This window comes from Dermacentor silvarum, chromosome 9, assembly GCF_013339745.2.
Source record: "Dermacentor silvarum isolate Dsil-2018 chromosome 9, BIME_Dsil_1.4, whole genome shotgun sequence".
In the NCBI taxonomy this organism is placed as follows: Eukaryota; Metazoa; Arthropoda; class Arachnida; order Ixodida; family Ixodidae; genus Dermacentor; species Dermacentor silvarum.
Window position 1 is genome coordinate 145922155 of NC_051162.1, and position 14628 is coordinate 145936782.

The 14628-nt window shown below is 41.8% G+C and overlaps 1 protein-coding gene across 1 annotated transcript in view; it reads left to right on the forward strand.

The window, feature by feature from the left end:
* The first annotated feature begins 550 nt into the window (after positions 1–550).
* LOC119464494 (calmodulin-lysine N-methyltransferase-like) overlaps positions 551–14628 on the forward strand; it is a 31829-nt gene continuing 17751 nt past the window's right edge. Inside the window, exons 1-6 of the mRNA XM_037725493.2 lie at positions 551–673; positions 2644–2822; positions 4589–4650; positions 11296–11356; positions 11536–11590; positions 13409–13472. Coding sequence (XP_037581421.1) covers positions 575–673; positions 2644–2822; positions 4589–4650; positions 11296–11356; positions 11536–11590; positions 13409–13472 — 520 coding nt within the window. The 5' untranslated portion in view covers positions 551–574. The remainder of the gene's footprint in view (positions 674–2643; positions 2823–4588; positions 4651–11295; positions 11357–11535; positions 11591–13408; positions 13473–14628) is intronic.

The following is a 14628-nucleotide window of genomic DNA, read 5'->3' on the forward strand; positions in this document are numbered from 1 at the left end:
ACGTAACCACATATTTAAACTGATAAATTAGGGTGGCGGTATTTTAGGTTTGTTAGGTTGTTTTGTTTACAAAGCAAAGAAACATTTGAAGAAGCGGAGAAGCAAGGAGCACAAAATATAGGGATGCTTTCAATTCGTTTTCTTGTCCTTCACGAATTGTATTGTTGCACTAAATTATTTTGGGATACGCAGCACACTACTCTTCTCTTGCGATAAATAATTCATGAACATCTAAAAGGAGCTAGTTATATGTTCTGCAGATGCCTTTTTGTCCGCACAATTTCTGGAAATTTTGAGACAAAAGAACTATATGCCAAGGCCGTATCTATCACGCAATCGATAGCGCGTGAGAAATCATTAGTAGTAACATTCAAGGGGCCCGCTGAATACTGTGCAACAAAGGAACGAAATTAATATGATGATGTTTCCCACCTGCGCCTGGCTCTGCTCAAAAGCGAAACCAGAACCGAAAACGAAACTGCTTCTTAAAGCGTTGCCAGAGCAAACTGAAACTCGCGCTTGACAGCTTACAAATTAGGCAGGTCGCGCGTCGGGCAACCGTGTCCGATCTAAGATGGCGGCGGACATCCGAAAGAAATCCAACAAGCCCAGCTCGGCAAAGGGAAAATTCGGCTCCTCCATGGCCAAGATGCGCTGGAAGATGCTTGCAAAAGTAAGTAGACTGCCGGCGACGTGCCGCGGCCACAACTTCTCGCATGCAACGCGTTAATTTGCAGCAATTGAAATGTGCCTAGCCGTGGAGGCATAGCTCTTCGAACGTTGGATGCGGCTCCGCTGAGGAGGTTCACCGAGAAGATGCGCGGTTGATGCGCTGATAGCACCGTCGGTTGCTATCTGCTTCTGGCTGGCCGATTCAGGCCGTGGCTTCTCTTGGGAAGCTTGGTTTGGACGCACGAGCGTTTATGAAACGAGACATCTCCGCGAACGGAACCGGGAAAAAAATATATATAGAAATGAACCGCGGCTGTGCGCGCTGCGCGAAATGTCATCTCCCTCGTTTTCTCTTTCCCCTTCGCTTCTTCCCACTCCATCCTTCGCCCGTTTCATCCGCGCGAGGGCCGCGGAATGTCGATGTTAAGGCCCAGCGAGAGTGTTTCGAAATTATCTCGCTGCACCTGCCGCTTCGTCATTGTCCTATCGCGAGCCTGGTATCCCCGACCGTTCGATCGCATTGCTGCGCGCACGAAGTTGCGCGACGAACACGTCCTGTCAGCAGCGTGGCAGGGGTTTTGCAATGCACGGGGCTTTCGGCGTGACCATGACACATTGACACACTAACATTTAAGGATGGATCGGGGAGGGGAGAGGGGGGGGGGGGGAGGGAGGGGTAAAAAAAGGGGAATCTCGTGCTCGGAGAACGGTGATCCGAAGCGGCGCGTGGCCGAGGCGTCGGCAGCACCGGGGTCCTTCGTGCGTTGCGGGGAAGCTCAATTGTCGATTGCGCGTGGCGTAGCTGGCACCATACCGATATGCACCGGGCCTAGTTTCAATAATTGCGCGTGTATAGCGAATTGCAAGCACCGTTTTATACATATTTAATAAATTAATATTAAGCATATTGTATGCAACCACATTGTGACGTGACATGAATGCAGCTGCTGGATGTTGCACAATGCTGTTTCTGTAGTTTAATATTAACAAATCCGTCATCCGTGTAGTTCTTCAAGCCGTATAGTTTATCGTTAAATATTTAGTTGCGCATTTCATATTTGCAAACTAGTCTACGTGGCATTATCTTCTCTTTTTTTTTTTTTTTTACCTCTGAGACTATATATGTTTGACAGGTATAGAAACGTACTACAGTGGAAGTAGAAATATACATGAGAAATACCCGCACTTATAATTGGTTCTTATCCAATGTTGATGATAGCCACATATTTCTTTTAATTATTGAAAATTTAATCAAAATATAATTAATTGGTTTTTACACTTACAGCAGAACAGATAAATGAGCTGAGCAGCTATGTCAATTAAACGCTATAATTAATTTTTTTTGTCCTCCTTTCAACTGTTACATATTTCTTCACACACTGGCTGGCCAGTTTCTCTGCTACATTGCACCTGCTCTGAAATAATATTAAGTGTATTATATGCAACCACATTATGACGTAACATTAATGCAGCTGCTGGATGTTGCACAATGCTGTTTCTGTAGTTTAATATTAACAAATCTGTCACCTGTATCATTCATTACGCATTGTGATTGGCTCCAAATGGCAGCAACGTTTTTGCTGTCTTGGTAACCCAACAACAGATGCCAATGTGGCACCTGTCATGCTAAGTAGTTGCCCAAACATGAAACATGGGCATGTTTACATTATTCTTGTTACAGAAATGTCCCTTCACCAGCTGTGCATTCTGTTCTGCCTCTCTCTGTCCTGGAAAGCCAATATTTTTTCATTAAGGGAAATTTTTATTTCACTGCTTTAGTTCTGTGGCTTCAGAATATAGTATTCAGGCTTTAATTTAGTGGATTTTCAAATTAGGAAAGTTCATGTCATTGAAACACGAAATAGGTTAAGCTGTCATCAGTTCACTGACTGACTAAGTGCTCATACTTGTAATTGTACCACAGGGATAGACCTCATCTGAGTGCTTGCTTGCCCCGTGTTTCTGTCCCAGGCTCTACACGAAGGCAGAGTGACACAGGCAGACCTATTTTTCGGATCCACACGAAGATTCAGTGCGTTTGGGCTGCTACAGATAAGCCCACTGGAACGGTGGCGATCAGACGAAAACGATGAGGGCATTTGGTATGAGTGTACCTGCCTCAAAGAACCTGACTTCGAGCTTCGGATCCGGTAAGCGACCTGGTAGTTCACTCATATCGCATTTGCATGAACTGTATTTAACACATGCATCTGTACGTGCTTCTCATTGTTTAGCTCATTAGTAACCTTGTGGTGCCTGTGACCAACTGATGAAGGCTCATCTGTTGTAAGACTCTGCTGATGTGTGCAGGCAGAGCAGCAAAACCTGAAACACAACTTTTGTGTACTTAATGTTATAATATATCTGTTAGAAAATTTGAAGGCTAACTTATATCTCACGTGCTGCAAATATTTTCAGACCGTGGGTGTCATGAGGAAAGTTAGGAGCTCTGTCATGGCCTGCAGTACAGAAATGTGTTGCAGCGAATTGCTTGCTCAGATGCAGTTTAGGCTTAAGATGGCAGGTTATGGCAGTCATCTTGGTTGTACCAGTCATGCTTGGTTGCCTGGGAAGTCATTTTCTTCACGATCCCCGTAGGTCTGTTGGCTTCGTGGCTTACAGTACAACTTCAACTACTTCTGAAATGCCTGTTCCTAGTATCACCAAGATGAATAAAAGCAGAAATGGAGAAAAATGTATGAGAGCATGTGATTTCAGTGCGATTTCCTGATAGTCTTATTCAGATGCTCACTGAAGATGTGCCTAAGCCTCCGAACTTTGGTCATGTGAGCCCGAATAATGCCACAGTTCGCTTACACTCTCACCATCTTGGAACTGCCGTGACATGTTCCAATTTATTTTATGTTGTGTGCACTCTTGTATTTCATATTCCATTAACACTGCTAGGAATACAAGTTTCCTCAAAACAGGAACTTGTTAACTGTTAAAGCACTTGTTAATTTTGCGTCACATTTAGCTAGAGAGTAGGCAGTCCATTTTATGTAAAGATTTTGTGCAAGTCACAGACGTGCTTTTGTCAGCTTAAGGTTTAAAGTTCTCAATCGCAGTAGCATTCATTTTGTATATCTTTGTGCACCCCACTTCTGTGCCGTATTCTCAAAGGTGACATTGTTGGCATCAGTAGAGACAAATCAGAATGACACATTACCTTTCAGGTGTAGCAGTAATGCAGATTGACTAAATAGTAACTGGTGAATCAAGTCATCCTGCATAACATGAAAATGGTACCAATTAGTGCGCTGTCTGTCTTTTTGTCGTGACATTGTAGTTTAACACTGTTTCCAGTGCTGCATTGTGCAGTCAAATACATAGCCTGTGTTGCCTGTTTTCACCTACAGCTGTGTCAGCTGCAGTATCTATAGGAGTGCCAATTGAAGCAAGAAATGCACCTGCAAAACATGCTCTTCAGCCAGCCTTGCAACTGCATGTTTTATCTTGCAAACCATCTTTGTCCAAGTCGGTTTTTTTTTTCCCCTGTGTGCAATATGTCACAACATAGAAAAAGCTAACCCACTGACTTCGAATGTAATCTAGTACTGACTGCCATGTAATAACAGGTATAAAATAACATTTTAATAACAAGTACAGTCAAGCCTCAATATATTGAACCTCTGTTTAACGAAGTTAGTGATGTAACGAACTATTTTTATTTCCCCATCTTAGTTCTGTTCAATAACAAACCTTGATGTAACGAAACTCTCTATATAACGAAGTTTTTCACTGCTAGTACAACTTCGTTATATTGAGGTTTGACTGTATAGACAATATCCCAAGCTAATCCGAGATGTGATGCTACCTAAGTGTGTTCGCACTTGCTTGCGTGTTTTTTGCCGAAATGCTTCATTGACACAACTGCGAATGTCGCACTCACAATGCTTCTCTTCGCTGCTACAAGATCACTGCCTGACAGAATATCGCTGAAGGACATCAAAGGCTTTGACAACACCGGCAACATCTGTGAGTGGCTCATTTGACATTTCGGGGATTTCACTGTTACTTGGAGGCTTTCCTAACCCTTTCTCTGCCTTACTTGAAATTACCTAAATTGACATTGACACATATGTGACCATGGTCCGCACACTGCGACGGAGAGATGACACAGGTGCAGGCGAACCTTGTTATAACGAATTATTGCATGTACTGAAGTAAACATAAAACTTTATTTACGCTTTGCTGCTTTTTAAAAGGCAAAAATTCGCGTTCTTTTTTTTCGCAATCTCGATTGAAATTTTTTGTTTTGTTGATATCAACATTTACTCTTATGAGGAATATTTGATGTAACTAATGCATTTTTGTGTCAAGTGTGACCTTGTGATAACAAAGTTTGACTGTACCATAATTTCCAATTTCCAGACTACAGTTTAGACCAAGTTTAGAGAGCCTGTAAGGTTAAATTTCTGTTGAAGATAAAGTCTTTTTGGTAGGTTGACCATAAATGGTACATAATTCATAGAGACCCAATCTGAAGTGCAGCGTGATACTCGTGTAACGTTCAACAATATATTGTGATGGCCACTATCATTATCAGCCAAGCTACATGCTTATGTCACAGAAGTTGGGCACCTCTCATCAGCTGTGTGCTTTTCTCTTTAATGTAGGATGCTTCGTAGCAATGTTCTTGAACATAGAAACAGTATCTAGTGCCTATACCAAGGCATGCAGTCAGTAACCAGTATAACCAGCACATTTGAAAATGGAGCTTCTGTAGAGCTTGGATTAGTAGTTAGTCCACACAGCATAGGAATTCAGTATTTGAATGCATATTGTTTGTGAACTGTAGTCTGGAAAATATTGTAGTCAACATCTTGCACAATAAGAAACTAAACTTAAGATAAATTGGCAAGTCTTTCTTATTTATGGCTTCCTGCCAAATGTATGCTAACCCACGACATGTTGAGCTTGTCATCAGCTCTTCATAGTGGGACTTTCTTTGTAAGGCACAGAAAGGGCTTGGAGATGAAAGTGCAAACTACTATGCATGTACCTCTTCATCTGACAGCTGCTTTTTCAAAGAATGTTACGGTGAACTTCCAGCAATTTAACTTTCATTTATGGGAATTCTTCGCTCGAAATTGAGCCGTTACAAATGTCTTGACCAATGTCAGCTGACTTTGTCTCATGTGCCTAGTTTTAAATGTGAAGCATTTCTTGGTGAACATTAGTATCTATCTAGTATCTAGCCGCCTACATGTTGGTGCTCTCATGGTTGTTTCGTTAACTTGGTATGTACCAAAATTGGCATAGTATGACGAACGAAACTGATAGCTCATGACATGCATGCCATGTAGGTCATGAAACTGCTCCCTACATCTTGGTGCTCAGCCAAAAAAAGAATAACACTCAAAAACCACTGAAATGGGTTCAGACATGGGTACTAAGTGGAGGAAACACTAAAGAATGATCGTAGAAGTCATAGTCATGAGCATGACTCAGCAAAAATGGCAATGACTCAGCAGAAAAAGATTAAGACTCAAAAATCACTGGAATGTGTTCAGACATGGGTACTAAGTGGAGGAAACACTAAAGAATGATGGTAGAAGTCATAGTCATGAGCATGACTCAGCAAAAATGGCAATGACTCAGCAGAAAAAGATTAACACTCAAAAACCACTGAAATGGGTTCAGACATGGGTACTAAGTGGAGGAAACACTAAAGAATGATGGTAAAAGTCATAGTCATGAGCATGACTCAGCAAAAATGGCAATTACTCAGAAGAAAAAGATTAATACTCAAAAACCACTGGAATGGGTTCAGACGTGGGCACTAAGTGAAGGAAACCCTAAAAGATGATGGTAGAATCATAGTCATGACTATGACTCAGCAAAAATCACAATGATTCAGCAAAAAAAAAACTTAACACTCAAAAACCAATGGAATGGGTTTGCATGTGGTACTAAGTGAAGGAAAAAGCTAAAGGTTGATGGTCAAAGTCATAGTCATCAGCATGACTCAGGCCTTAAGGTCTCTTAGGCGGTAGCTAAAGGAACTCCTGACGACTCGTGACATGCGTGTCATTTAGGTCATGAAACAGCCGCCTACGTCTTGGGGCTCTCATGGCCATTTAGTTAACTTGGTAGGCTCCCCACACGCTGCTTCGCATAACATCAATTTCCACAGGGCGTGGGATCTGCCGGCTTTTTATCCTTGTCAGTAATTCTACCACTGTCATATTCGTATTCTGGTTAAATTAGTGGAAGTTCACTGTAGCCATAAACTGCATACTAAGGGGCTGCCTAACCCCAGGTTTCATCTGCTTTGCTGTTGCTTTCCAGAAAGCCTTGTTCAAGCTGCAAATTTTGCAGCGTATTTTCTAATGTTGACACAGGCTGCCTTTAGATAATGCATTGCTTTGTTTATAAAAATGTCTCGGGTTTTCACTGTTGTATTGATGAAAATGGTCATTACAGTTAAAATGGTGGGAGCTAAATGTAAGTTTCATCTGCTTTACTGATGCATTCCAGAAAACTAGCTGTGTTGCAAATATGGCAGCATCTGTTCAAATGCTGATACTTCTTATAACCTTGGGATAATGCATTGATTTATTGATGGAAGTTTTTATTGGTAAACTACCGTTGTGGTAACCTTTAGATGATGTAATGTCTTGTTTGTAAGAATTCCTTGCATTTCCGTTGTTTGGTTGAAAACTTCCATTGTGGTTAAATTAGTGGGAGTTCCCTCGAACAGTAAACTCATTACTGAGACTGCTAGCCTCAAGTTTCATCAACTTTATGGATGGTTTCCAAAAAGCTAGCCATGTTACAATCTTTGCAGCATCTTTTTTAACATTGGCACGTACTACCTTTGGATATTGCATTTTGTTGATGAAATTCCTATTTCAAGATGGTACACGCATTAGAGTGTATGGTTACTCTCAATCGTTCCTGGTCATTGTGAAGGAGTTCCATGCCAGTTGTAATTTACAGTGCTCAAATCCTAAAAGCACCTTGAATGTCGAGTTGTACCATCAGTTTGCCAAGCACTGCGGCACCTATGTGTCAACTAATGACATGAATTGAAAGGGGCACTGCAAGAATTTTTTGAAGGTACTGTTTTTTCTGTAGTTCCTAGTCCCAGCATGCAAAAGAACGTGTTGCAAGAGCTATGAAAATTTGAATACTCTATTCCAGGGGTTCTCAAGCATGTTCGTTCCAGGGAACCCTGATAAGCTCCATGATGCGCCAAGGAACCCCCCCCCCCCCCCAGTTAACCGAATTAAAATGTCCTAATTCACCAAATGTCGAATTATCGAGGGTATCAAGAAAACAATAAACAAATGCTTAACTACATCAACACGCTTTTATTTACTCAATGAATCAGCAAATTCTGTTTATATTTATTTAGCACAAGACCAGTGCAGAAGCTGAAATTCTCGTCATCTCATGACTGATTTGCGCTAGCAGCGCGGCGAAGGCCTCGCGCGCGTACATCCCGATTATTTTTTCACCAGTCAGCTGCTCACCAACAAATTGTCCGCCCATCGCGATGTAGCCGGGGCTCTTAATCTTCGACAGCTTTAAACTACTGCTTGCCACAACCGCTGCGCACGAAACCGCGGCCGCTATCGTCGCGATCATGGACGGCGACCTTGCGGTTCAGAAGGCAGGCGGCCGACGCACGCACCAAGTCAAAACGAAACTACCGTTCGCTGCAAGAAGTGCGGACGAAACCGCGGTCGCTGTCGACGCTACCATGGTTGGTGACTACGCATTTGTGAAGGCACGCAGCCGACGCGCGCACCGAGTGAAAACGAAACTGTTTGCCTCAACTGCTGTGGACGAAACTGCGGTGGTTATCGATGCGATCATGGATGGCAACTACGCACTTATGAAGGCACGCGGCATGCCGCCAACGCGGTGTTACGCGCGGCGATAAACGCAAGAATAAAAAGCTTAAGGGCGCAATTAGGCACGAAGCGCTCCGGCATTGCTGTCAATCACGTGCCGCGCACGCTTGCCACTGAGGACCATGGCGATGCGGACTGCGCCGCTTCGTTTCGGTTGGACGCTAGCACCGTTCTTGCTCTTCTGCGGCGCGTATTTGCGATGCTCCACGCATTTTCTTTTTCTTCATTTTTTTTTTATTCCTCCAACGTATACGTCAGTGCGCACGCAATCGGCACCTACGCTACCTACAAACGGCAGAAATGCGCATATTGGTAAATTACGGCCTCCGAGATTTAAGTGCGAAAGTTTAGGCGTAATGCCCGTTTTCGGAGGTTGGGTGGCTACAAGCGGCTTGCGAATTCATTACTCAGTTCGCGCGTTGCCGTTATGCGCTGTGAGTGCTTTTGGACACTCAGGCATGAGTAACGGAGGTTCTGTAGATCGAGTGCACCTCATTTTCGCCGTTTTAGCCACTTGGTTAGCGCGGGACCACGGAAAATTTATCAGTGGCTCGCGGAACCCACTTTGAGAACCCATGCTCTATTTGAATGAAAGTAATTCAGCTAACAAGTTCCAAAGCGCAAACAAACAAAAAGATTTTCTTGAAGTTTGGTGGGATCCACCCTCAGCTTTCACTTTCCTGATGATGTTACAATCCTGTGTAGCAAATGGCAGCATCGCAGTCACAGATGCACAAAGGAAATTGGTGCGCCATATTGGGCGGCCAGACACGCTTAGTGTGCTAGCTTTACTAGGCCGAATTCCACACTTGCATGCACTTCCACATTCCACACTTGCAAGTGTGGGTGCATGCTGTCATAGAGAGCAAGTAATGAAGCAAGAGACATATCGCTTAGCTTCGTGTCGCTTATACATGAGCTTCAGCAAGGTCAGTGTGACTTTGAAGACTTACATTGTGGAAATAGCATTTTGGCGACTTACAGTAGTTGAGAAGGTAGTAGGTGAATGTTGGCGAGGAGCACAGCAAGCATGTAACGGCAACATTGTGCTCTGAACTAGAGCTCTCAAGGACAGCAGGTGCAAAGACAGCAGGTGCGAAGTGAAATCCCTGTAGGCACACTGAACCAGTCTCTTCTTGTCCGGTGGATATGTACATTCTGTTTCACATTTTGGATGAAAGCAATTGTTCCCCTAAGTGTGAAACAGACTCTACATACAAGAACTACTTCGAAGTACATGTTTTCCACTAGTGATACAGAAATAATAGCCAGGGCCCCTTGTGCAACTAGTAAAGCTTTTGTATCATTTGTTTCCTGGTTCATATCGCAATTGAAAGGTTCTGTAAAGGCAACTGCGCTGTCTTTACACAGTACTGATGTTATTATACGAGAATAAATTATGCATAATATTGTTACCTGATCCTCATAGCCTCCCTTAACAATGTGCGCTGGGCAACATGCCTATGCTGCACGAAATTGCCACTGTGTGATGACATTGTCAGTGCTGCACAGGATTTGTAAGGTGCGTTGCATGGTTCCTCTAACGATTTCTGTACAAGCAACAAGCCATGCTCTTCAGTTCATTATTGTTAAAGTGTATTTTCACGAGCTATGGAATAATGAAAGCGAGGTTTTCAGCTCAGTTTGTCTAAGCATTTTTCTATAACTTCTGCAATCCAGAAGACATTCACTACTTGTCTGTACCAGGCTTATTGAGACATGGATTATAATATGCATTAAGGCATCTTGATGGCACTTGAAATCAAAGTTTTCTTTTTTCTTGCTGCTGGCCCCACTGATTTTTTATTAAAATTGTATTGTCCATGGACAGCGTCTTGCTTTGTCCAAATATCTAAAAAAAAATTATGTACACTCAGAAATTTTTTTGGTTACAGAATATAAAGGGCACTTTGGTTATGGTGAACTTCAGAATAATCTGCTTTGACAAATGGCAGACATGTATCACGATATGAACCCTGAATGTCCGTGAACTCGAATTTGTTACTTCCTATTTCAGGTGTGAGTGCAAAGCAGCCTTAAAAATATAATTTCACTCTTGAGCATTGGAAGTGTCAGCAACAGAGTTGACTTGGAGAGCCATGGGTGTTGGATTAGTGTCATGTGGCTAAGCTGAGTGCTCAAGTCTCTGTAGTTATTAGAGGTGAAAAGCACTCACAAGTAAAAAAGTTGGTACATTTATTCAATTTCCTTTTGCAGAATTTTGATTATCCTCTTTTTGTGCACAATGGGATTAAAGAACATTATGCCACTGTGTTTATTATGCTTTCGAAACAGTTGCAAAACACATTATGCTTTCGAAACATGTTCTGCAAATTTTTATCTTTTTATGTTCATGACAACAGTCAACCTTCAACTCTTAACAGCTTCTATCTATGCATTTCAAGAAATGATGCTGCAGTCAGTTTTATCAGGTTCAAGAGGCTTAGAAACTGAAACAGTGTTGCAAAGAAATTTTGTCGTTAGATGATTACTGTAGTTCTTAGACATTGCACAGTGCCTCGTGGTAACCGTGTACATAGTATCCATGGAAGAAAATTGGTTCAAAGTAATTCAAGGATCAGAAACGTTGTGGTACTTAGAGTTGTTCCATATATAAAAATGAGCATACAAGAAAGTGTTTATAAAAAATGGTTTTTAAAATGACAAAAGACGTGTTTTTTCTCTTGATACACACCTATAGTGCGAGGAGTGTACACAATGTAGAGTGTAATGCCTTGGTTTTTATTTCTGTACAAAGGTATATGGCCATCGGAGGAAGTCCTTGCATACTACTGCATGAAGAACAAGGAGATCTTTGTGTAAGTATCAGCAAGCCATGTGTTCAGACATCAGGCTTTTCCAGTAATGGCTGGTTTACGGGTCACTTGGCATCATTAGCATGTTCATTGTCTCACTCTTTTATGAAACAAGTCAGGAACCAGGATTCATTTGCATGCTGAACTTGACTTGTTCTTTTCTTTTCACTCTTGTATTTCAGAGACAAAAGCGTTTGCGAGTTGGGGGGTGGAATGACGTGTCTTGCCGGATTTGTCGTGAGTCTCGATTTCGCAACTCTTTTCATATGTCATCTCTCCATTACAGTTACACTTGGTTTGGTCTGTGCACTGTGCATTTAGGTTACCGTAACCACTGCTTGATGTAATTTCTCTTCTTTCATTACTTTGTTCATGTATGATAGCCCCCTGACACTTCAAACCTCGCAAAAGGAAATAATATGCAAATTTTGTGGAGTGAATATTAGTCGTAGTAAAGCCCATGCTATGCAGGAAAGTCGAGGCTTTGCAAATGTGAAAACTGGTAAGCACCTATGGGTGCAGGGAGCATTGGTTTTTACTGATTGCAGCAAACAGCATGGTTCCTTTTGTACTGCATTATTTAGGCTTTCGAAGCAATGGTTGTCAGGTTGGGGTTCATGCAAAAACCTCCTTATACTTGATTATTATGTTCGATCAGCTTTTCTGTGCAAGCAAGCTGGTCTAGTTTTGCACTTTTAACTGGCGCTGAAGCTGTCACATGCCTTGTACAGCACCTGTGCAGTACTGTACAGTAATGTACAGTGTTGTGCAGTATTGTACAGTAATGAGTAAGGCCATATGCTCAGGCACTGTTCAAAAAGTAACAGATTAGACTGCCAGGCAAGCTTCTGCCGAAGGTCGGTCTAAAATCAACTGCGTGCTCTTGTGAGAGTGAGAACTCCACACTACAGGATGGATTGCTCGTAATAAGTTGTACACACGCTGTCAAAACCCTGATAGATAAATGCAACCCATGGTGGGAAAAAATAAAGTTGCACATGAAATTAGTCGAATGCAATCATCAAAACAACAAGTTCTCCTGAGCATGTACTGATGTTTGAGATGTTGTTAAAACAGCGTAGATGTCGATCAAAAAATTCTGCAACCCGACTGAAGCTTTTGTGTTTTCAGCTACTGCTGTTGTATAAGAAGTATGTTGCCGAGTCGACAAAAGCACAAATTTTGCATTGTTTGATTAGGAAAGTGCTAGGAGCACTAGAGGCTAGTTGTTACGATAACTCCTGTTCAAGTGAAATTTTCTGAAACTCTCCAATGTGCTGAGAATTGTCAACTCTGACAATTGGTAAAGTATATCGTGCTTGTTAAAGAGAAGTCATCATTTCACATGGTAATATTCACGAAGCCATCATTTTCAATGACAATATTTAAAAACGTGTCAAAAAACTGTAGATAGAATTCATCAATTTCTTTAGGCCCGGTAAGTGGGGGGTTAAGCAGGTTTATTGCAGGAGTGGGCACCTGGTACTTACTAAGAAGCAGTGTGATAGCAAATGAATGTGTAAGAAACAACGAAGTTCAAGGTACAAGTAAAGAATATTACAATTTTTAAGACATTGAAAAATTTTTTCCCGAGTAATGACCTGATATCACCAGGCGTTCACTAACATATTTCTCTGGACTGGGAAAAAAAAGCTGTACTTAAAAAGTTGGTCTCAAAGTTTTACATAACAATATCTTTAGTTTTGACTGTTTCTAGTGGGCGACAACTGAATTGGTCACTTTCAAGTAGTGCTTCAGGGAGGCATATCAGGATAAGTTAGAAGGAGTGCAGAAGTTTCATGGACCCAATGTCGCGTTGTATAGAAAGATGAGTGAGATGGTGAAAAGTTTCTATCATAGTGTTAGTAGACCAAGTGAACATAGTTTTCTTACAATTACCTAGTCTTCATTCTTTGTCGGCAGGGCACAACATCAAAAAACGTGTTCTGCTAAAATTTACTTAAGTTTACTGCTTTTAAACACTACTTTCTGTTACTACTACTTAAAACATAAATTTCTTTCACATGCTGTCTGTCCATTTCTGCTTTGTTATAGGTTGCCGCCACGACGAGAGCAAGGGAAGTCTTTCTGTCGGACGGGAACAACAAATCTGTGCAAAGTATCCTTTTGAACAGCATGTTTTTTTTTTGTTTTTTTGTTTTTTTTACAACAGTACTGTGTTCTTGCACTGTAGCCTGTATGTTGAGCATAGAACATGTGAAACACGCAAAACAAAGCAATCTCTTTCACTTCACCGTTATGATTTTTGTCATTCTTGCGGTCATCATTGTTACTGATGTTGCTAAAAGAACATGTTTTTTATTAAATTAAGTGGGAAGGTAAGCCTCGTTAGGGCTGGTAATTCCAAAATCCCTAACATGCTACTCGGAAAATAACAAGGAAAGAGAAAACAGGATAACAACAACCAACAATACACATACAATCAAGTGACAAACACACTAGAGTCGCCTCAGGTGTCAACACTGGAAGCACAGTCTATAGTTATTTGGTACCACCATCATGTCACATTGGGAGATTCCCACGCAGCTCTTATCAAACATAAGTGACTTTCAAACTTGCTCATACAGTGGAAAGCATAGCTTGGAACTGGTGCTCACACAAAAGCACTGTCCACTTGGAAGTAATGAAGTGTCCTGACCTCATAAGTCATGAAGTGTGCTGCTAAGCCCGAGGGCGCGGAATCGAATCCCGGCCACAGCAGCTGCATTTCGATGGGGGCGAAATGCAAGAACTCCTGTGTACCGTGCATTTGGTGCACGTTAAAGAACCCCAAGTGGTTTAAATTATTCTAGAGTCCACCACTACGGCTTTCCTCATAATCATTTTGTAGTTTTTGCATGTAAAACCCCAGAATTTAATTTTTGATTATTTCAGTATTGTTTCAGGGGTGTATAACTGTTCTTTATAACAGCGTGAATGTCAAACTTTTTTTCTGAGCACTTAGGTTATGACACCCCTTTTTTTTACTTTGTTTTATATTTGCATATAGTTAACAGAAATATATGCTGGCTTACTGTGTGCATTGCATTCGATTAACAGTTTTTATGTTGTAATGTGGGTGGTGGCGTGAAGCAGAGGTAGAATACCCGGCTTCAAATCTGAAGGTCGTAAGTTCGAATCCTACTCCAGTCCACCACATTTTCAGGCATGGAGTGGTGCCAGACACCGGCAAGAAAAAAATATATATCGCCGAGAGCTAGTGGGGCTATACTAGTTCAGGTGCAACCAAACTAGGAAGGCCCACTAAGCTTCAT